This window comes from Acipenser ruthenus, chromosome 13 (genome assembly GCF_902713425.1).
Source record: "Acipenser ruthenus chromosome 13, fAciRut3.2 maternal haplotype, whole genome shotgun sequence".
Taxonomy (NCBI): Eukaryota; Metazoa; Chordata; class Actinopteri; order Acipenseriformes; family Acipenseridae; genus Acipenser; species Acipenser ruthenus.
In genome coordinates this window covers 23,459,513-23,484,726 of record NC_081201.1, presented here as the reverse complement: position 1 = coordinate 23,484,726, position 25,214 = coordinate 23,459,513, and the positions used below count along the sequence as shown (strand labels likewise).

At 37.4% G+C, this 25,214-nt stretch overlaps 1 protein-coding gene across 4 annotated transcripts in view; it reads left to right on the top strand.

The window, feature by feature from the left end:
• The first annotated feature begins 4,413 nt into the window (after positions 1–4,413).
• Positions 4,414–25,214, top strand: part of tet1 (tet methylcytosine dioxygenase 1) — a 59,967-nt gene continuing 39,166 nt past the window's right edge. For 3 of the 4 annotated variants that reach the window (XM_034030993.3, XM_059035769.1, XM_059035767.1), the window contains exons 1-2: positions 4,414–4,704; positions 5,529–7,289. In XM_034030993.3, the coding sequence (XP_033886884.3) occupies positions 5,706–7,289 (1,584 nt within the window). In that variant the 5' untranslated portion in view covers positions 4,414–4,704; positions 5,529–5,705. The remainder of the gene's footprint in view (positions 4,705–5,528; positions 7,290–25,214) is intronic. The other variant, XM_059035768.1, reaches the window with a different exon arrangement.

The window sequence follows — 25,214 nt, the reverse complement described above, 5'->3', positions numbered from 1 at the left end:
ACCAATGAATAATCTATTGCTTTTAATCATGTTCTTGTCCAAATATCTAAGAAGCAATAACAACATTGTCTTCAAATACATTGATTCAAACGCCATCCTCTTCATTTCAGCCCTTACACTTCTTGTCCCTTGCTTTTTGTTTGTGGTGCACTTTAACTCATTGTCTTTCTACTGCATACAAATACTTGCTAAATGTCTGCTGAGAAGGAGTCTTTGGCCCAAAACCACTATTACATCACTAACATGAGTACAAGTGAACTCTTGCTTCTTCTGTGATTTTCACTTTTTAAACAGCACTGTATTCCAAGCTTGATAGTATGGAACACCAAATTGTCTGAAAACAGCAAAACCCTGTACTTCATACATCTAAATTACTTGTACATTTTACAGTTAAATAACATGGCTGGGTAACACCCCTAACAGCACCCCAATCGCTTTACCCAGCACATATGCACCAGAACCCACATGAAAAGCTTTCAATACAGTGTGCACATTGTTTTCCCCCTAAAATACATGCAGCCGCTGGCTTGGATTCCTCTCTCTTATACTTATTTTACTGTAACCACAAAATTGTTTGGATGAATCTGACCTAAGTTAATAATTAGATGAATACATGTCAACAGATGTAACCGTAAGAAAAGAACTGTATTCAGGGGTAATTAGCAAACTTGTCAAATTTGCAGACGACACAAAGCTTGGGGGAGTGGCAGACACATTTACAGCTGCCCAGGAAATCCAAAAAGATTTAGACCACATACAGAAATAAGCAGAAACGTGGCCAATTAAATTCAGTGTCAACAAATGTAGTGTTACATGCCGGTCACAAAAATGTAAGATCCAAATACCACATGAGGGGGATAGAACTAGAACAGGTTCACCAAGAGAAATACCTTGGTGTTATAAGCGATTCATTGCTGTTAGCAACTACACAATGCAGGGAACGTGGGAAGCAATCAAAAAGGCAAACAGAATGCTCTGTTATATAGCCCAAAAGTGCAGAGTACAAATCCAAGGAGGTTATGATGAGGTTATATAATGCACTGGTGAGACCACACTTGGAATACTGTGTCCAATTCTAGTCACCACAGCACCAAAGGGGCATTGGGTGAGGCCAAAGAAGAGCAATCAGGCTTAATCCCAGGGTTTAAAGGGCTAAACTATGAAGAAAGGCTGAAAGAACTGGATTTATTTAGCCTAGAACAAAGAAGAATCAGACGGACATGATTGAAGTATTTAATTTCATACATCTTACCTATGATGCATGGTTTTGGTATATTTTAAATGAAGGTTTAATCTATCAAAATATTTTATTTTTAAATAAGTCACAAGTTTAAACTTTGTGTATAGGGCACATTAACTTCTAATTCAGTACACGAATATGATTGTTTGGTTCAAGTTTATCATGAAATGAAAATGTACCCACGCGGTCTTAGAGACTATTTGAGGTACTTAATTACATTTATAAAATGGCTTGGCTGAACAAGATCACATGACCGTGCGGTAATAATTGTCTTACCGCACGGCTATGACATCATAGACCAACTTACTTACCTGATCTATTAATATTCCTACACCTTAATAGTAACAATTATCTAAACAGTGTTTCTGTAGGTAAAAATGTCAACATACAACTGAAACAACAATTAAATCACTCAACAATCTGTGGGAAATCAGTCTACTTTCAATTCCCAAATGCCATTTCATCTCGAAAATTTTACTGTAAATGGCAATGTTCAATGTAATGTTTATGGCAAATAAAAAAAAGAACAAAATATATGTGACAATCAAACAGTCTTCATGGATTTTTTTTTTCTCAGTGGGTTATTTCTTACATATTGAGGTATGTATTTGCAGGGTTATACAAACTCTTCATGTTGAATGTGTCAGTGACCTTTCTTTGGCTTCTGACCATAGCTGCCTTATTGAGATCATGTGACTTTTGACATTTCTGCATGACGGCAACGTTGAGGTACCAGGTTATCTTTAAATTTGATACAGTTCAGTAATAGTTATTGTTCAGACAAACACATTGTCTACTTATGTATTAAACATTTTAATACATACAGCCAGTTAAGAAAAATGTACTGATTCGTGGGTAGTCATATGATAATAGCCATTTTCTAGGATTTTAGAAATATACATTATTTACTAAAATTACAGTTTCCCTTAAAAACAAAAGTAATATCTGGTCAAAACCAATAATCAGTTGAACAAATCAGGTATAATTTAGCTTTTAAAAGATGTTCCGTTTGCCCTGTGAACCCTCTTTGATGAGTGTCTGTCAGATAACAGTCTCTCTAGTGGCTTTTCTCAGTTTGTTTTTCAAAACACAATGGGACATAGTTTCAAAGCATTACCTTCAGTCTTTAATTAACTCCAATTTTTTTAAAGGAAAAAAAAACTCACGTAAATGAGGAACAAACACGTTGAGAGTGCTTAAGAAAACTTGGATTATAGCACTTAGTTGTTTGGTTCTAGTTTTGTAAAATAAATAAATAAATAACCAGCGTTTTACCTCTTTGAAAAAATAGGAATTGGTTAAAAACCTGAGTAAACGCTTTGAAAATATTACCAAAAATGGCTTATTTAAAGTTGTGGCTTCTAAGGTTTTACCATCCATTTCTTGACCTCCTTGTTGGTCCCCTTATGCTCACTTTGTTGAACAGTGAGAGTTCCTTTTTCATGTTGTGTCACCCTGCTTTATTGAATCAAGGTATACTCTTTGATACAGCAGAGTGCTCAGGCTAAGCTAATGAAATAATGTAGTCATCTTTAAATCTATCATACAATAAATGTATGATTTTGTAGCCAAATTTAAGGTGCTGTAACCTGTATACTGTCACAATTTCCGTTTGTAAAGCTAGTTATACTAAATTATAAACCTGTCATATGAATGGAACGGGAATGCTGTCTTCTGATTGGTTGCTGTAGGGGGCATTAATGGCTAGGAAATGCCCTCAGTGTCAACACAACCATCACCGATAAAGCAGAGTAAGGTATCAATCCGCCAAAAAGAACATCTAGTATAACTGTCAACCCTCAGAAATCTCAGCCACGAACGTACCTGCTATGTTTCAAAACTGCACTGAAACCTGCAATTCAACTTGAAATAAATAAACTTAAAACAAACTAAACAATTAAATTAACAAAATTAATCATTCAAATATTTAAATTACTAGTTTAATTAATTTATTTTAAGAATACATTAATTTGTTTAATAATATTGTTACTTATAGAATCAGTTTGTAGCCTATTTACCTATTTAAAACTGTAACTTTTCTTTTTGAAAAAGCAGACGAAACACAACGGTGATAAATGTTTTCCCTGTCTTAAATAAATGTAAAAGTATTTTGATTTGTTTAATGTTTAGTTTGTTAGGAAAAAATGGTCCCGGTGTTCACAGGCAGAATTATACCATCGAAGAACCGCTGTATCAGCACCGCTGTATCAGCACAGGACGAGCACCGCAGGACATACAGAAAAAAATAAATAAAAGGTTATAAATCTTAATGTTATTGCTGTTAAAACCATAAAGACGTTTTATAATAGCAATAATGACCACCAGACAGGTCATTTCCTGGCCGTTATTGCCCTGGCTGGGTTAAAGTCCTCCTACGGGGCATTAACGGCCAGGAAATGCCCTGCCTGTTGGTCCTTATTGCTTAAATAAAATAGAAAATTGTATGATACACGTTTTGACTATAAATCTTGTCTTCAAGACTAGTCGAAATGCCTGTCAAATAATAATATTATTATTAGTTTATTTAGCAGACGCCTTTATCCAAGGCGACTTACAGAGACTAGGGTGTGTGAACTATGCATTAGCTGCCGAGTCACTTACAATTACGTCTCACTTGAAGGACGAAGCACAAGGAGGTTAAGTGATTTGCTCTGGGTCACACAGTAAGTCAGTGGCTGAGGTGAGATTTGAACCTGGTATCTCCCGGTTACAAGCCCTTTTCTTTAACCACTGGACCGCACAGCCTCCTAAAAAATAATTGTACTAGTTCTAGTATTACTACCATTACGTTTGTTATAGTTGTACATAGAAAGTTTTCTCAGTTATAAATAGAAAGTTAGTACTATTAAATTCATTTAAAAAAATGATTAAACTATTCATGTCGACACACAATCTCTGAAACTTGTTTAATATACAATATTAAAATCATACTTGTTTTACTGTTTTTTTTTATTATTCTAAAACTTGCTAACTGTGATCTGCTGTTTTAATTGGAATATAGGTCAAACTGTTGCACAATATGGTACTGTATATGGATGCATTTAAATATATGTTAATACAAATACAGTCATTTCAGTGTGCAGAATACTTAAAGTGAGAATCCTGTGTGAAAGAATGATCCATTCCGGGATTTCCCAGTCTCCCTAAAACGGCCATTATTAAAGAGACTAGTGGAGTCGACAATCGAGACTGTACAGGGCTTGTCTGGAACAGGGAGTGAATAGAATGGACTGATGCAGGAAAAATATACGTTGTAGTAATGTTTTTTTTTAAACACAGTTTGAATAATTGACTGCTTTGTAACACTACAGTACGCGTCGCTGTTGCACATTTTTGTCTCAATTGCATTCATGTATCTTTGGAAAGAAGTGGTGCAGCGAAGTGAAAACGAAGAAAATCAAGTAAGGATCGTCCGTGTGTTCTCAAGACTGGAGAATAGCACGGGCAGTGCAGCTAAACTTCTGGTATGTAGCCTTTTCTGATATTTATCAAGTGAAACATAAAGCCCGTGTCACTTTAAAACAAACTCGTATTGTGCGTTTGCTTAGTTAGAAAGCTGCAAGTGACTGTGTTTACAACTGGACCACATGATGCAGACGCGGTCCTGAACTTGCAACAAACAAGGCGTGAAACTTTAAAGTCCTGAGTATGAAAGAAAAAAAAAAGTAGCATGCAGGCGCAAAAAGCCTTTGATAATAAATTGAATTAAAAAAAAAAGTTCTGCATTGATTACTACGTTTGTAGTGGCTTATCAAACATTGTAGGTGTAAGGTTACTTTTATTGGTCTATAGAAATACTTTGAGTATGGTCGTGCTTGTGTTTTTTTTTTCCACGGGCCAGCGCTTTGACAGTGCTTGGAGGAATCTAGTTCACGGTCCATCTTCATTCAGGTTTATTAAAGCAACCGCTGTAAATAATAAAACACTATGATTTGCAAGTAAAGTAATATGTTGACAAAAAAAGATACTAACAATTTTTTTTGTATTTGTTTTCATATTATGAGACTCTTGTGTGTAAATAATTATACAATTGAAAATAAACAAATGTTGTTATTGAATGTAAATTGTCATTAATTCCACAATTAGACCGAAAAGGAAACATTTTAGTTACCAAAAAATTATAATTTTTATTTATTTGCATTTTTTTTCCTGAAATGTGTTTAAGATATGTGAAACTACCAACAACATTTAAATGAGGTAGTGGCAAAATAAATATTAATAGTTTGGTTCAGAACATGCAACTTTATAAGCTGTCTTAAAATAGATTGTGATTTCTTTGCAATTTCAGGTTTTTCAGCCACACTGTTACCAAAACACAGAAATGAAGTAGTAAAACCATGTTTTAGGTAAAACAAACAAGTTCAGAAGAATTAACAGGAAACTTCCGATCTCATCACATTTCACCTGAAAGTGCTCATGCCTGCTTGCTCATCCAATCACCGTTTTATTTTGTTTTTCTCCAGCAATGCCTCGTTCTACCAAATCGGCTAAGCAAGCCGCCACAAATAGAGTTCAGTTAGGCAAGGCAAAAAAACGAGATGCTAAAACAGTTAAGAGACAGACTTTTAACTCTAATAAGGCTAGGGGGAAAGCAGTGCTTAAAAAGGTTGAAGACACAGGGAGAGCTAAAAACCTAAAGCAGAATCCAAACCCTCGGGTAAAGAAGCTGAGAAGCACTGAAGTCAGTAAATCCGTCAGTGGTGCTTCCCAGCGACTGCAGGGCGGCATTCAAAACACCTCCTTGGGAATAGGATCAGCAAGAAGAAGACGTTTGGATAATTCCCTGAAGCAGCATCATGTCTCTGGCCATAGAATGGCTCTTCGGGGCAAACCTCTCTTCCAAAGCCTTCCCCAAGCTCCCATGACAAACAGAAAACAGAGAAAATCTAGGTGCAGTCTGCCAGCAAGACGTAGTAAATGTGAGGCCAGCGAAACCGCTCCGGAGGCAGACTCTGTACAGAGAGAGACGGCTGAACTAGTTACAGATGATAACCTGGCAAAGCATGAAGCAGCCTTGTGTCCCGAGGAAAGCCCTGTCACTAGTGGTAAGGGGGACGCTGATATGGAAAGCATTCATACAGCGGAACAGCTGCCTGCAGTGGAAAATGCTGCCGTCACAAACTCCCTAGAAATTGAAGCTTGTCCCAAGGCAGATTCTGAGCAGGAAAAATCCAGACGTGCAGGGTTAGGTTCAGGATCCGAATCTGGCCTCTCAAGCCTGGCTTCAACTTTGATTTTAAATGCCTGTGCTGCTGAAACACACCAAATGGAATTGCAAGACGTGAGCCCAGACCTTTCTCAATCAAACACCACTCTGAAATATTCTGAGTCCTTTACTGGGAATTCAGTGTCACAAGAAGAGTCAGACAGAGAGGATCCTATTTTGGATGCTGAACCTAACTTGACCTCGGCATTAGTGAGCCCAAAGTCCCCAAAAAGTTCTTCAGCTGCGTTTGAAGAGCCAGAGAAGTGTAGAGAGAGTTTAAATCCCTCTAATCCAAACCCAGAGTCCAAATCACTTGCAGTAGATTTTTCTGAGAGAGTGCTTGGACTTGGAGAGATTTTAAAGTCCAAAGAAGATTGCACCATCCCCGAGACATGGATAGGTTTGAACTTGGATTCAGAAAGCCCAGCTTTACATTACAATATAAATAATAGGAATTCCGATGTTTCCAGTTCAATAACTGGGCTAGAATCAGGAGCCCAAACTGACGGCACTATAGAAACCAAATCAATCTCCGGTTCAGAGAGCACCACATACGTGTGCAAGGAGGAACAAGGATCTCGCAGCATGGATTTGAACACATCAGGAGTTTTGCTTCTGTCTCCTCAAGCTGGTTCATCTGACCAAGACGGTGGTCAGCTCACTCCTTCTTCTCTTACTGCTGGGAAGAAGAAACGACGCCGCTGTGGTACCTGCGAGCCCTGCCTTCGGAAAGTGAACTGCGGGGAGTGCAGCTGCTGCAGGAACCGCAAAACCGGCCACCAGATCTGCAAGATGAGAAAATGCAACGAGCTGAAGAAGAAACCGCTGCTTTCATCCCATGAGGTAAGGCACGATGAATAAGACTTTATATAGACTTTTTAGAACTTGCTTTGGTAAACTTCTTGGAATGTGTTAGTTATGAACCAAAATCATTAAATTTCCAGCAGGTTGAACTTTTTTTGGCAGGAAACATATCCATGGTATTAGAATCTAAATCACGGTGACCTTCTCTTGAATGAGTTCTGGGATCTTATTAGTTGAGGAAGCCTTTATTTCACAACCTCTAACACTGGTACCAACACCTGCTAGGCTCAGCTATTAAATGCTATATCATAATGCTGTTTTACACACATACTGGGGAGTATGGAAGTTTTGCCAATTTTTCTCATTGGCTGGGCAGATGGTATTAGATTACCAATGATAGTAGTTCCTAAGGTTTGTACAGAGTTGGAAATTAGGATTTGGAAAGAGTGTAGGAGACACTTCTTTACACAGAGTGGTGAGAGTGTGGATTACCTACCATATTGCTGCTGAATCATTGCAATCCTTTAAGACCCAATTTGACAAAGATTTAAGATCAATCTGCTACAGTACTAGCATTGATGAGCTGAGCATGTTGGTAAAACTTTCAAGCGTTCTTTTGTTACCAAATCCATTTATTTTTTCACTGCTCCCTTTTATTATTTTTCAGTCCTTCTCCTCCATGTCAGTCCATACCTGCCTCATTCATTTACAGATAGTACTCTTATAAACACATTGCTGTGCCATCCTGCTTACAGAAACTGAGTGACAAGTAAACGACAGAGATTTCAAAGTTGTACTTACTGGGAAAAGTAGAAATAAATAATGAGCATGGTGTGGTGTATGTATAGAGCTTTTACTCAAAAGTGCCAATTTCCCAAAGTTTTGGTATGTTTAACATACCTTTGTCAAGGGAAAGTGTGTTTGAAAAAAAACAGTGGAGGTACTTGCATGCTTTTGATGCCATGGTAACTACTGTATATTTTATATAAATTCATACTACTAAGAACTAGTTTATGTATCCCCATGGTAGTTATAGTTCTGGCGCCCATCCATATCACTCTAAGGTATTTTGCAACGTTGCATGATTTTAAAATACTGGGCCCCAGTTTATATACTGAAGGGTAAGGTAAAAGCCTCAAGGCTATATATATATATATATATATATATATATATAATACACACACAGATCTGAGGATATTTTGCCTGGACTTTTGTTGTAAGTGCTTCGCTCCCTTAAGATACCCCCTTATAAACTGTCTTCAGACAATCCAACAGAAAATTGTACGGCTTTAAATATTGTAATTAACATGACCTGTGGCTATAGGTCACTGCTTCCTACTTTTATAACCCTGATTCACTGGAAAATGGAGTATGGAAAGTGATGAAATAACCATATCCACCATTATTGTTCTTTCATCACTGCCTGTTTGGAGTTGCTTCTGACTAAAGGAAAAACCTATACAGCCACCTGATCTGTGTGCTGAAATGCTCTTAGCAGCCAGTAAACACAGATCAGTTTTTATTCAATGCAAAAGAACAAGAGAAGCACCTTGGAAAAGCAGCTGTCATAAGTAGCTACAGATGTTCAGTCTGATGGCGCTTTGTGGTGGGGGTGATGTCTTGCTTGTGCTCCTCAGTGCCTGGTGCAAGTGCAGCTGCGGGTGTGCAGGGAGCCGTTGTGCTGGCGGCGGCTGGCTGTTGACAGTTAATCCACAGGAAGGAACTCTTTCAAAAACTACAAGGGATGCAAAGAAAACTAAACTCCTACGTGGGTCCCTCTGACTCTTAAGAGCTCCAGCGCTTTGAGTATCACAGCCCAGAAGGTTGGAAAAGGCGTCGTTGTGATTACAAACAAACGTGTAATGTGTTCTAAATGTCAAAGAAAAGTTAAGGAAAGAATACCTTTATATGAAAAACTTGCGTGACTCCCAAATAAGATTACTTTTCTGAAATAGTTTTTTTTTTTTTTATAGTGAATGAGAATTTGAGCTTATGCCAAAACCAAGACAGCTGAGGTAAAGTCTGGTAAGTTTAAATAAGGTAGGACTGTACCACTAATTTAGAATAGGGGTGAGGAGGTGGTGTTCTGTTAGTCTCCTTCACTGTCCAGAAAACATTGAAATACAATACCTTGTTGAGTTTGTTTAAGTTTACCAATGGTAGTTTTAGGCGTACAGACACAAGCAGCTTGCCACTGTCATTTTGTGAGACAAATAGTCAAGTTTGAGCAGCTACTTACAGAATTAAAAGGTTATAAATGACATCTTCAGGATTGTATTTAATCAGAAATTCAACCTGTGTTTGGCTTTGTAGTTTTACATTCCTTTCAAAGGTATTTTCAGCTGTGGGAACACGACGGTATCCTACTGAAACCACTTTGAGATTTTATGACAAACGCAGATGTTCCTGCTACACCTATTGCAGCAAGGGCCTGCATGTAATTTCTGTTCACTGGCTCAGTAAAGAAACACAATTGTAAATGAAGAAAGAAAAGGGGAGTTAGTTGACCACTTTGCACTGTTCTTATGGAAAAATACAAATGCCTGCACAGCAGAGCAAGGGGATTTGGTAGAGAGAGACATTGAATTATGATCAGTAAGATTCATGAAGTGTTGGTGTGGACTCTCTTCAGCCTAGTGATAAGGTGCAGATGGCAAAATAACTTGTCAGGACTTTTAAAGAATAAGCTGTGCGGCTTCTAAAAAAACATTCTCTTTTTAACAGGGCTCTTAAGGGTTAATTGTGCTTGTCTGTTTTAATGTTGGCAATACATATTTTTAGGCAATGCAGCATTTAGCATTCCTGTACAGTGCTTTCTCGTCCAAAATGTAACGAGTGCTCCAGGTCATTAATCTTGTTTGAACACGAATCCCTCATTGAGCTAGTCTTCACCAAGGGGAGATTGCTAAATGTAACGTGAAAGGACACTTTCCTCACCAACGGCAAATCCACTTTATTAAACTTTAAAAGATAACCTAGTCTTTTAGTAAATCTCACAGCGCTATTTAATGCGTTGTGATCAAGATTTATGGTTATAAAAAGAACACACTTCTATCTGCAGTCACATACCGTATTTAGTCCTAATCTTGGACCTAATGTTACTAGGTAAGGTAGTCCAATATGTGTTTCAGAAGCTAGCCTTTGAAATAAAACATAGGTTCCCCAGAAATAAACTGCTTTATTATTGGGACATATTGACATCTTTGCATTAGTTTTTCCCTGTTTTCTGGAATGTGGGAGAGGCATGTCGAGCGATTCAAAGGAGACTGGGATTTAATTTGAATCCTTATGGCAGATTTAAAGGAGGCTGTTTTTGACATTTTAAGCATGCCATACTTGCAATTATCTTTGTTATTTGTTCTCCACAATTGGAAGAACAGGGCAGGGCATTAGCACCTGCCTTCTATGTATTCCTACAGCCAGATGACAGAGATCAGGCATTTAAATTAAACTGTTAAAGTACAGTAGCTGTATCAGTCACTGAGACTACGAATGCATTGCAAATGTGATCTTAATTCGTTTCATCCAAGCTTAATAAAATATCATAGAGCCCACAGGCAGAGGTGTGGCTAATTAAGCATTAGTAAAGGCTGAAATGGCTTGCCCTGCTTGATTATTCTACATCTGGTGACTGTAGGATTAAGTAGCAAGCAGGCAGGTGCTAACGTCAAGTCCTGAAGGGAATTCAGAGGCTGCTGGGAGATGAATTTCTTTGGAGCTAGGCTGGGCATGAACAGTACTTGGAGTTTGGCCTATAAGTACCACAAAATGTCCCTGTATTGACAAGATTTAAGCTATAAACAGTGACTAGGATCCGTTGTTGGTGAGTCTTGTTATGTTCTTAATATGTCAATCAAAGTGTACAGCCATTTAAGATACTGTATCTCTTAAAGCCAAATTTGTCGATTTTAATGTCTGGTTTCACAGATGCCAAATAGCGCTAATATTGTCATCCATAACTATTAAACGCTACCACAGGAGCAACATTCTATGAATTTTTTTATATTTATTAATAAAAAAATATATATATATTTCTTAGCAGACGCCCTTATCCAGGGCGACTTACAATTGTTACAAGATATCACATTATTTTTACATACAATTAGCCATTTATACAGTTGGGTTTTTACTGGAGCAATAGAGGTAAAGTACCTTGCTCAAGGGTACAGCAGCAGTGTCCACCACCTGGGATTGAACCCACGACCCTCCGGTCAAGAGTCCAGAGCCCTAGCCGCTACCATATATACTGTATTTGAAGAAAAAAGAAGATTTAAATGAAAAAAGAACAATTTAGATTAAGTTTATTTACAGGGTTCCAGGTTTAAAAAAAGGAATATGTCATTTTTCATAAGAAATGGGCCACAGTGCCTAATGCAGCTGAAGAGGTGGGCCCGGCTCTATAGGGTTACATTTAGAAATACTAAAAGAAGTCTTTCTCTGTCTTCAAGCACTAATGTTGGACGACCAATGTCCAAGATTAATACCAAAACTGGTGTGCCTGAAACCACCAGCAAAGATGTTTAACTTCACAACCATATAACATGTGTTTATTAAAAGATACCAGAGAGAATTCCACAAATGAGGCGCGTGGCTCTTCTTCCTCTACTCCTCTCAATCAATGCGGCTCTAGACGTAGAGGGAACACTACAGGACCTGATTTAAGCTGCCTCACTGGCACACATCCTTATTTTATGAATGTAATGCTAATAAAAGGATAGAAACTAAATGCACTAGCTTCCGTCAGGTGGGCATCAGCCTGCCCACAAGGACAATTTACAGAGCCAGATCGTCAAAAAAGCAGCTGTCATGTCAAGCAACTTGTTCCAATAGAAATAGCATTGAAGAATAAAATATGTGCTGTGGACAAGTCACTCTTTCTCCCTACACGAATCTGATGAACACATCTAGTACGTAGTGGACATGAACTCAATAAGGCGGGCTACCAATGATGTGGAACTTCCCTCAAGAGTGCAAGATTATTTTTTAACCAGTGGATTATTGAGCACTAGCCAAAATGCCAGTTTTTAGTTGCCAGCAAAATTATTACTCAACCTGTTCTTTCTTTAACTGACCTGCACAAAAGGTGTGAAATACTGATGAGAGTGAATGTGATCTTCATACTGTATCTTATCAATACTATCCATGAATTAACCAACATTTGTAAATGATGGAATTGAGGAGCAATGTTCAGTACTTTGTGTCTTGCTATATTATATTTATTATATTTAGTGTCTATTTATAAATTGTTGGTGTACTGCAATAATCCAACAGGTTCTTTTTTCAGTTACTCTGTGAAACATGGCAGACTATTGATTTACTAATCTCATAAAATATATATCAAACCTTTCCATATTTGTAATAAAGAGTACTGCTTCTTTCTGTCTTCTTGTGATGTGTCTGTCTAAATTCAACACCCTTGTTTTTCTCTAGGTGTTTCAGCACGTTTTCTCTACTGTCATGTAACCCATTCTACGACTTGAATGAATTCATTTCTACTGCTGTGCACTATGGAGCGCAGCAGTCTGACAGTCACAATGTGTGTTGCATGCTGGTTCCCAACTCTGTATACATCCAGGAACATGAATCTCTGATCAAATAACCACAAGTAAATCAAACTACCATATGAAATTTGAATAATGAATATGTGAAAAATATAGATTGTTATGTGCAGTGACGAGAAATGTGAATGTATAGACTCCTGCAATAAGATGGTAAATGTGTTTTGTGCGTATGAAAGAACACAGAGTGGATAAATCAGATTTATAAGAATCTGTACACAGCTGCAGAAAATCCCATTAGAGTATTTTAATACAGATTTTTTTTTTTAAACACATAATGTAATGTTAGTTTGATAAGTGAGAGTTTGTACCTTAGTCAGGGCCCCAAAAAGAGTTGAACCTGAAACCTGTATATTATTATTATTATTTCAAATCTGATTAAAGTAAATACTAGACATATGAAATCTGATGTTGCTGAGAAAATAATCAACTAAACTGTATTAAAGTTTAGGAACAAACAAGACGGGGTGAAACAAATTGAACAGTGTGTGTCGTCTGCTAGGTCTATGTGCATGTATTTGAAACACTGACTTGTTATTGCCTACCCTAAGTGGTGACATACTGTTTGTTTTAATTGGCTAATTCCTAGGCCACCACATACACAGCCAGAACTGATCCCTGTGGCATTACCCCAGCTAGAGGTTACTCTGTGCTTTCCACATGCTGCTTTGGATTCCTGCACATTTGATCTTAAATTGTAGCAAACAAGATAATCCATAGACTTATTTTGCACTTCCATTTAATTAGGTTTTAAATGTGCAGTTTTGAAAGAAGCACGTGTTATAACAAATGTGTATTTTCATTTTAAAACATGGTGTTTGTTAGTATAGTTTGAAGGAAGTTTCAGTTTCCTCCGCATTTTTCACAGGAAATATGTTATACTTACACTTCCTGGGTCATTTCACCTCAGCAGTGTCTTCTGGGTTATAGAATGTTACTGGTTGAGAGTGTGACAGGCAATAGGAGTGATAGCTGAATGGTTATTGACATAAAATATGTCATCGATTGGAGGGGGGTTTTTTACTCTCCAAGTGAAATGACCAAGCAAAGTGCAACACTATCTGAATTAACTAACCAAGTGTAGTACCAGATATCATCATGTTTTAAAATAAAAATGTTTTAAAACTGGAAATTTGAGACCTATATAACAAATGCAAGTACATGACAGGATTATTTTGTTAGCTACAATCAATGAATTGTTAAATTCATCTTTAATGTGGAACTTTCAGAGATATAAGTCTTCCCTCAGCAATAGAATGTGGAAAACTGGTCCCAGTTATGGTGGCCAAATGCAGCACATCAAAATGCCTCAGGACAGGGTGTTCCTGTGCAAAACTGTCAGCATGTGCCCAAGGGGAATGTTGAATTAGAAATGATCTGACATTGCCTATGTTTACAATGACTTTTGGCATGACTGTTTACTTTTCTAGGTTTAGCAAATGTGTCAAATTCCAGGGTTGGCCAGTGTCAATTCGGTGCAATTAACGTAGTTCCATGGGTCAAAATACATCAAATGTCAGGGATAAATTGAACAATCATCATCTTACTCAGACAGAAACACATATGTCCCTTAATCTTGTTGCAAATCTTGTGTTAAATGCTTATCACACAACATAAGAACAAATCGGTGTGCCAACCAGGGAAAGGGCACAGAGCTACAGCAGTGCTGCCCCACGATTCTCAAAAGTACATTTTCAGGAATTTCACAAAATACTTCTCTGAATAATCTCAAAACAGGTTAATTTGGTTACACAGTACATTTCATAAATACACAATATAAATATAAATTCAAAGTACAATATAGTTAAGGTATACACACCTCCAGACTATCACTGATAAAGCACAGAAATCGCAGCAGCAAACACAACTCACCATGTAGATCAATCAATAAAGTTACTAGGAACCGGACAAGCAGTGATGGGCCACATAGCCTCCTGTTGTTCGTACATTTTATGATGTTCTTGTCAATTATACCTTCTGCTTTGACAAGTAGAAGGAATGTGACTATTTTGCTCACAGAGAAGGAAGATGGATGCTTGTGTCCCTTTGAGGAAATGAATCATTGTTTTTTACAAAAAGTATGTGAAACATATGGCAAGTAATTAAAGAGTATAAGCCCCAGGGGCCTCAGCTGGAAGGTCAGGTGGTTCTGGCAAAGTCTAGCCAATTGTTAACTTTCTTTTTGTATGTACTGTCAGCTGTGTGTAGGATAGTTGCAGAATGTTCAAGCACACAGAACTGCAAGGTCAGTTATGCTTTGAAAGCAGAAATTAGGTGGGCGAATCATTGAAAATGTCTGAGTCGTGAAATGTCAGAATGTTCATCAAAAAGTCTGCACAATAGGATGCTACTGTTCAAGGAGTCTGAAGATATTGCAGACCTGCATTGAAAAGTTCATTCAGTGGCGAGATTTCAAAGCATACGCAGAATTTTGCTGTTGAACGCATTTTAACAGATCCACCAAAACAATCCCATTGCTCTCGCTAGGTCAATTCCCACTTCTTTATCTGAAATAGAACGATGAAACACACTTTTTCAAATGACGTGGTGTCGCTATGTCTTAAACTTAGGGAGGTAATTCTCCCAGATCGGCTGTTAAATATTGGTTTAAACATACTTTATTTGTTACATAAACGGAATGCTCCATTAAAGTTCATAGTGCTGTGGTTATTTCCAGGGGTTAATTTGTAAAACAAAAAGTATTAAGGAAATAATAAATAAAAAAAAAAATAATAATAATTAAGGAAGAGGGATAGCATTTTTGTTTCTAGACCTAATGTGCTGACCTTGATTTACAGAAGCTCCCATGTGTGCTTGTTGGTTTCTTGCCTTATTATTGGTGTCGGTAGCTGCATGCTGACTTTTGCCTAGTCCTGTTTTAATAATCTTCAGGTTCGAACAATAACAGTGGTGGGCCGACCAATCTAATGAACAGGAGCGATAGGAGGTCACATCCTAAAATATATCGTTGCAGTACACTTGTCATTCAATTCATGGAAGAGATTTTTTTTTGTAATTTGTAAGTAAACTAGGTAAACCAAGCTTTGCTTTATTCACATAATTATTTACTGACTTGTATTGGATACCTGTATGCATTTCTTCTTTCTCTTCTTAAATGGAGAAGTACAGGATAACCGTTGCCTTCAGTCCTTTAAATTCAGTACTTCCTTTTAGACCCGGATCTAGACCCAGAAGCTGACCCAGAGACACAGGCAGGTACTTGCTGGGTTGAAAGCGTCTATTTATTTAAAAAAATAAATAAACAAAACTTCCACAAAAACACACAACTCACCGAGCAAAATAAAGGTTTAAACAAAAACAGAATCTTGCACAACACAAAACAAAATACCAACAATTACCATGCTGGTGCTTTCCAGCACACACAACATTTGTTTATTTTTCTTATTTTGTTTTAGATTTTCTCTCGTCTCACTTTCATTCCTCCTCTTTGAACACTCATCCTGACCAGCCAAAGCTGTAGGTTTTTATACATATGACCGTCTCCGGATTAGCAATAAATGAATCAATCCGGAGATCGTCACATTCTACACGAGAGTTTTTACTCTGTGTGGCTGACAGCCAATTTATCAGTAATCACCAGCTGCCAACCACGCATTTTCACGAGATGTCTGGCAGAGATGAGCTGCTAACAGTCGCCTCTGCCAGACCACATTTGACAGTACAATACATTCACCCATGTTTTTAACCCCAAACAGTACTTTTTAAATCATACCAAAACAATACATTTTTAGCAGGGCTTTGCCCTGCCCCCTATTTACGTGCAGGGATCTGCCCTGCCACAGGGCGTGATTGTTTGTTTTTACAAGCTAAAACGAGAGAAAATGCTGCATCGCTATGCCTTGTCTCAGAATTGTTATGCTAAAAATTTAATAAATTCATGACAAACTAGCACAGCAAATCATACCAATGAGCATGCAAATGATAAAGCTCATAGATCTATTAATAGCCACTGTAGCTGGTGGGTTTTTGTGGTGTTTTACAACAGATCAAAATCTCTTAACTGGGTCTGTTTCATTTCCCCACCAACATGAACCTGTATACAAAATATCATATCAATCCATCAAGGGTCTGCTAGACTACATAGAGCTCCCCAGTAGAAATGCAAAGCATGATAATTTTAAAGTGCCCTTTTAAACCAAAAAGTTCTGGCCTAAAATGGCTTGCTTGCCTCTCTATCAGGGGTGTAACGATATACCCAAGTCACAATGCGTATCACGACATGCAGGTCACAATACGGTATGTCCCACGATACATGTGATGGTTCTGATTGGCTACTTGAATGCATAATAGGATCAAATGATCATTTAATGATTATTTTGTCAAAAAAACCATTAAATGAGATAGGGAGAGTATGTATTCATACCAGCTATAAAACATGTTATTCTTCATCCAAGAACCATTTGGTGAAATACAGTGAGGTCTTTTGTGCTTTCAGTCTCGTATCTTGATACAAACAATACATATCTCTATAATGATACGATATATCATGTAACTAAAGCATCCCGATTCAGCGATGCATGACGAACTGTTGCACCCCTACCCTCTATGCACAAACCCAGACAATTTGATAATAAATTACTGTGTAGTTGGAATCATTTTAGTTGTAGATGCAAATCTTATGCTTTTTGAACCTCTAAAGCTTTTGGGCAGCTACATAGAAGTGAGAAAATATAGCCATTTATGGTTGTGTCGCGCTTGAGATCTAATTAAATACACATTTAAATAAGGGGTCAAATGTTCATTTTACAAAATGGGGGGAAAAGAACAATTCACTATTTTAAAAACATCTATCACTTTAAAAAACAATATAGCAAAACCTTAATCAATCTTAAATATAATTACTTTAAAAAGACCAAATGTTCCGTTGTACTGTTTAACAGTGCAAGTCCATTTTATCCTTGAAGCTGAAGTCAAATCTACATGCATCCCGTTCCATTAAGGCTAATGTAAACAGGGAGAGCTACTTATAGTAGTGGCAGGCAGGCTGTTTGTTTATACAGAGCTGGGGTTAGGTGCTGAACTTTGCAGTCCCTCCCCAGGGATTCTCCTTCACACGGTTAAAGGGGCACTGTTCTCTCCAGCTGGCTTGATAGAGTAGATAAACCACGCGCCTAATAATGTTCCACACTCCCATAGTATAGAAATCCATTCGAATTAATATATTGAATATGAATTTCTGACAGACGTGTCTATGTTTATTTGACCTGTAACTGAATTCCTTCAAGAAATAGTTTGTATAAATTCAAATAAAAGGATGTTTATACTCCTAGTTTTTGTCTTCATCTTTTTGGATATAGGGGAAGCACCGAATAGTCGACTAGTGGAAAAGAAAAGCGACAGTGGACCTGAAACTGGTAGTCCACTAATACACGGCACGTGATTGGGAAGTAATAGTGAAATCAGGGAAGTGCAGTTGTGGTTGTAATCTATTAACATATAAATGACATTTTAGAACATGTATAACTAGTTTTAAAAACATTTTTAATTCTAGTGCACAAACCGAAAAGGGAAATTTCACACATAGAGCACCAGACATTATCAAATAGATAATTTAATAATGTTTTAAGTGGTGACTAGTCAACCTAGTCAACTATTTTTACCTCAACTAATCGACTCTTTAAAAGTAATACTTATTCCGCCCATCCAAATGAGTGAGATTTGGTAATGTTAAAAATGCATTGACATTTCCCTTTTAGGAATGAGACTGCTAATATTGACACTAAGAAGTTCCTGAAATGGGTGTTTCTCACTCTAAATGAGTGAGACCTTACATATCTGCACTAATAGATAAGGAGTCCAATACAGTACAAGACTTACTCATTATTAGATTGCAGAAACATATGCACAGTGTAAAATAAATGCAAAAGAAGCACCATTGATATAATGTTACAATACCACTATATTACCTAGTAAAACCGTTAGCAGACTGCCTCATTACTCATGCATGGCAGCACAATATTGTACAGTGTGTTAAAACAGTTTGAAAGTATTTTTAATCTTCCCTATACACTAGTCAGGCAATGTGCAGTATTCTGTTCATGGTTCAGTAATGCTTTCTCAGAGTAGTACAATATATTTCTTTTCTGTTCGGTGTCTGTTGAACAGCAGTGCTATAAATAAACAAGCATACCCAGTATATCAATCACAAATGAGAAAGCTGGTGTCTATCCATAACATAAGTATTTACTGCCCACTCGAAAAATGTTTTTGAAAAGCTGACCTAGTGAGCTAGATGACAACACGTGTTTGTTTTTAACACACCTTCAACTGATAGCGTTGATAAGATTCAGCAGTGTCTCTGACTCTAAACTGTAAAAACCAAGGAAAGTTGGCTATAGTTTAGCCAGTAAGGCTACAGACTGTGTCACTACCATCTGGTTTTCATCAGTTATTTCATTTTGAACCTGTAACGCTGCAGATTAAAACACTAAATAAAAAAAATAAAAAACTGTGCCTGATTAAAAAAATAAAAAAACTGAACATGTGTAATCTGTGAGCTGAGGATCATATTTTTAATCTTGTGAAAGGCGGGATTGAGTATAGTTTCTGTATACATTCTGCAGCTACTTTCTCCTGATTCAGCAGCTTGTGTTGTTTAAACTTCAGCAGGCTGCTTCCTGGGGAAACCTGGGCCTCTAGGACCCATCCCCAGCAGCTGTGAGGCAGATACAAGGAGGGGTCTGCACGGGCATGCAAGGAGGCTCTCTCAGTGTAAAACACAACACAGGACATAGCATCCAGAGACAAACGCACTACAATATCTTCATATCTTTCCCAAGAAAAAACACATTATTTTTTACATACTCTTTAAGAAGCTTGTTACCTTACAAGCCATGCTTCAAGCTACTTCACTGACACCGTTAGTTTAGAAGGCGGAAGCTGAAAAGTTGTAGACTTTAAAGTTTTTGATTACATGAAGTTAAATAAAATATCTAAATTATGTTCTTGTAGTGTTTTCTTTTTGTTTTTTTTTAATTATTTCTCAATCCTAAAATTCTAGGTGTGGCAAAACATTTGGCCAAAGCTAAAGCCTGCTTTCTTATATTGTGGAGTATACAGGAGGCTGTGCCTTGGAAGAGAATGGTTAACAGAACCCACAAAATTATATTTTAGTGTAAAAAGGCAACTTCCTGAGATTTTTTGTAAAGACTTTTCTTAGCTCAAATAAATCGTTTTTGTAAGTTCAGAATGGAAAGCAGAAACTTTTTACCCGTTGTGTGAAATGTGTTGAGCAGTTTTCCAGGTGAAGTTGTGTTCACAGATTTCTACAAGAGGAGTTAATGGCACCATACTGTACACTTCTGAGTATTAAAAAGCCACCTATATGTAATGACTGAGGCATCAAATGAAGCCTAAACACAAACAAGAATACATCAGTTAAAATTTGATTTCATACTTGCATTACTCGTAAACATTTCTGGAAAGGCATTTGTTTTTGGCCCACAAATCATCAAATGACAACATGGCCCTTTGCAAAAGGAGTTTGACAACCCTGTTATAGACATGCTAATAGCTAGCTGTCAGGCTGGGGGGCCATGCTGTGTCAGGCATTCGTCATGGGGGCTAAACCTGCCTGTGTCCAGTGAATCACATTTATACTTTTTACATTTATAGTTTTATATATATATATATATCTAAAGAACCACTTATCCTTAAACTTTCTAAGGACATTGTTATTGACCAAGGGGATAAAAATATTAATAATGTAATACAAATTAGTAACATTGAATTTTTGAATACAAAACCTACAATACAGGAAGTGATTAGGTGACAGGAAACTGCTGCATCCTGTCACCTAACCACTCCCTGTGTTCTAGGTTATTTGGGGGTGACTGCAGCTGAACTAGATTTGGGTGGGACTGACCTGCAGCACAATTTGACTTTATTTCTAATGTGCAAAGAATCCAGTCCAGTCCAGTCCAGTTTGTGCAAATAAAGATGCGAGTTAAAAACTCTTGGTTCGCTGATAGAATGACAGCTGCCTTTTTCCATATTCACAAATAGTAATTGAACTAGTCTACACTCTCAACACGATCAATGACATTTACCACTACAACAACCCTTGGGATAAGTTTGGTGCCATGGAGACATCTGGGAGGCATTGCCATGGCAACACTGGTATCCACAAAAGGCAAACCAATGTATATGCATAGTGATCGAGAGGAAAACAATCAGTTGCACTGTACATTGTACCGAATATAAAAGTCAGGTGTCCTTCAAGAATGCTGTTTCTCTTTCTTTATTTTTTTATAGAAGGAAGTTTATAAAATACTCACAATGTGGTCTCATAAGTATTCTGTTGCAACCTAAGCTGCCTCTCTTGCATATTCCTTCTATAACCTTTCTTTTACGCTTTCTACTGAAGTGTCAACATTTTCTCACTTACATCCCCTGGTGATTCACCACTTTTATAGAGTTGGTTTACCTAAAAAAGCATTATCTAAAACACAGCCAACTAAATGAAAAGTAATATACTTTCTTTTCCATAATTCTGATACCACCAGAATACTTAATAAACATACATGGAGTGTTTATGTCAATAATATCCAAAGTATTGATAACCTTTATATCACCTGTGATTGTGTAGCCTACAACCTTCTGTCTCTCTGACTGCATACTACAAATAAGGCAACAAGTGGTACAAAATATTTTTCAGTGCTTAACTAAGGGGCATTCAGAACAGAAAATAGGCACTTTTTTACACAGAGAATTATGGAACCTGGAACCAACTCCCCAGTAATGTTGTTGAAGCTGACACCCTGGGATCCTTCAAGAAGCTGCTTGATGACAGTCTGGGATCAATAAGCTAACAACCAAACAAGCAAGATGGGCCAAATGGCCTCCTTTCGTTTGTAAACTTTCTTAGGTTCTTTCTTGCTTTCTCTATACTTTCCCTTACTAATTAATCTGCAATGGGCATTGCAGTGGTCTTACAAAAGTTTACCATAGTAAAGACATAGCAAATTGTAAAAAAAGCATGATGAAAGCATGGTACAGCAAAAGGTAGACATGATAAAGACCAGTGAGGTATGGTAAAGTATGGTAAATGCCTAGTATAATTATGTGAAAAGCATGGGAAAACAACAAAACTACCATGCAAATTTTATAAAGGCTTAATAATTCAAAACACCCAGGAGTAGGAGAACACAGCAGCACTATGGTAACCACAGTGATGCATTTTTAACAAGACTGTAAGTATGGGTTCCAGAAGGCAAAATATTGAGCAAGTGTCAGACAGCAGTACAGACATTTCCCAGGCCAGTACTGCAGTCATGCTCCATAGTCCAAGTGTTGCAGAACACAGAGTGGGAAATCTGTGTTCTTGTTATTCTTGTTCATTGAGCAAAACTGTAGGAAAGGAATCCGGTTCAACATTGTGTGCCTTGCTGAACGCCGAAGCCTCCTAATGGATTATTAATATATGACTTGTTGACCAACACAGAACACCAGGATAAGATCATTATTTGGCAACCCTTTGTAATAGATCTCCTCCTAGCGGCTGATGAGTTAATAATACTGACATCAGCGTAAGACGCGTACTTACCTCTCCACTACAGAGCTGGCATGGTAAGTTGTTTGTCTTTGATCTGTGTGGTTTGCAGTTCGTGTCCAGCCCTTGCCTTTCCGTTCAGTTTAATGGACTAAGCTGCCAATTCATTACACCATACTCTACACGGATCTGATGTTCAATATCAAGTTTATAAAAGGCATGAGACATTATAGCATTGCCTGCCAATAGCCTACAAGAAAAGCTTTAAGACAAAGCTTTAACTATAATTAGATTTTTTAAAACTTTTTTCTTACTATTTGATGGTGTTTGCAGTCTTCCAGGGTTCTGTCGCTCAACTATGGAGTTCTGTGTTCCGTAAATCTGCCCAGTACCTGACTTTGAGCTTGTCTGAGAAGGTCCCGGGATTTAACAGCTTTCCTCATTCCATTGTAATATGACCTTCACCACTGCCAGCCCTCACCCACTCTGTCCATATATATGTTGAGTAGTTGGGTCTAGCAGAGTTGAATGGTCACAATGTCACATAAATTTAGTTGAATGAGGAATACAGTTTGGTCCCAGCATTTAGAATTCTCCAGACAAGCTCAAAGATAGGTATAGGCAGATTTCAAGAAAACAAAATGATAGCTCCGTATTGGAGCAACAGAACCAAGAATTTGGGTTTGCCTTTGGAATCTAGCCCATTGCATAGATCACTTGCTTATTTTTACTAAATAAATCTGCCCCAAGATCCCCAACTAATCAAAGCTTTTCTGGAATTCAACACAACCCTCTTACACAATAATGAAAAATAATTTCAGTGGCAAATATTCCTCAAAATGACAGCAAAAACCATGCAATAGTAATAGAAAAATAAAGTTGTGTGAATATAGCGATGAATGTAACTGTGTCAGACTGCCACAGTCACATTCAATCACCAGATCCCTCTGTATTAAGTCAAGGTTAAGAAATCATGAAGACACAGGCTCCACCTCTGCTGGATTCGATAATCTGTTGTGAGTCGATGTATTGTTTTGCTGTAGACTCTGCTTGTAGAAAGGCTACCTTCTGCAAATATTGCACATCTATGTGCAGCTGGCTTGGCAAGGGGTGTCTGTAACAACAGAGTCACACCCATAACCTCTTCATCAGCCTGAGCCCCACATTTCAAAGGTTGCCAGGGAAATCAAGCCTGCTGTTTATATTACAGTAGGAACATGTCTCCATGCTGGCTTGACATAGGGGAATTAATAATGTTTAGACTATTTTAGTTAATGATCACTTGACAATGTGCATCTGATTACATTATAAATCTGTGAAGGAAGGTGGAAAGAGAAGCCGGTTCAGTCAAGCAGGTTGTCATGGAAAAACAATATAAACACTGGATTCTGCTGAATTGGTCATTAGAAGTGGGTACTGTACTGTAGGTCATTCGTTTTTTTTTTATATGCTGTAACTATGAAATGTGATCTGTGAAATGGCATGCCTTCACAGCAGAACTGCAGTACGCCATAGTGACAAGGAAACAGCAGGCGGTTTTAATAAAGCATTGATACAGTATAGATGGTAGTTTCGGGTGTGCCATTTGTGCATCTGTGCTTCATATTTCACTCATCTACTGCATACTGTAACATTCACACTTTTAACATTTTCTTAAAGTGATTGTAGCTGACAATAATTCCATGAATCTTACCTGTTTTGCACTTACAGTAGCTAAATACCTAGTAGGTCTCAAATGTGCAGTATTGAAAGAAACACATTATAGCACACATTCCCATTTCTGTTAGAATAGTGTGACTATGCATATTTTTTTTTTTCACTTAAGAATAAATACAGCAAACGTTTGCCTTAGTGAAGCATTACCTGTAACACTGCATTAGGAACCTAGCTGCCGGTTTAGTTTGCTTCCGCTAAATGATTGAACACACTGAATAGAGCTGCACGATTTCATTAAAATCAACAAGAAATTGTTCACACCCCTTCAGTGCTTTCTTTCCAGTCAGTAACCAACCAGCTGTTTCAATTAATGACTGACATGCATTGCAGCCAAAATGCTTTGACCCTGAAGACACTGGATGGAATGAAATTACCTAGGATGTAAAGCAGTAAAAGACTTCCTGGAAAGCAATTCATGGAAACTGATAACTTTCTTTAACCTAGTGTAGTTCAGATGTTGGCTATATTCAAAACTGAACATTTGAAACCCATATTATGAATAAAAGTGCATGACAGGCAAGATTTATGAAATTATTTTGTAAGCTGAAACCACTTAAGTAAATATTATGAGTAGAGTTTTCCATTTTGTGACTTTTTTGCTCAGGGATATTCATTGATGTTCATTGAATGTAATGTGTGTACACATTGTAAAGTGAGGCTGCTTTCTAGTTGTTATTGGGATATGCTGTTATCTAATACCCAGTGAACTCTTCCTGAGCCAGAGTTTTTAAAATAATGAAATAAAATAAAGGCAGATTGAACAGAAGACAACTAATTATGCCATACACTGTAACCGAGAGCCAGTTAGCAATTAAATAAGCTCTACAGTCTATACCATCATTAGCAATGGAATGTGCAGTGTGCACAGGTGTAAATTATGTTTCATGTATGCATGTAGGTGTGGTTTTGTATTGCACTCAATATAGACAAGGCAGTCTCAGCTACTGTACAGTAACATATTCCCATTACAATTCTTCTATAAGCTTGTGAAATTCAATGATTTGTATTTCATCATTTCCAGAAACAAATACCATGAATCGCAGTTTCTGTCTAATGTGATTTAAATCTTTTAAATACATTGGCGAATCGCTTCCTGTATTAGTCTGTTTTACGTCACACTTACATTTTTGCCTATATCTGTATAATTGCTTATCAAATTGCCATAAAGTGCAGTAATTC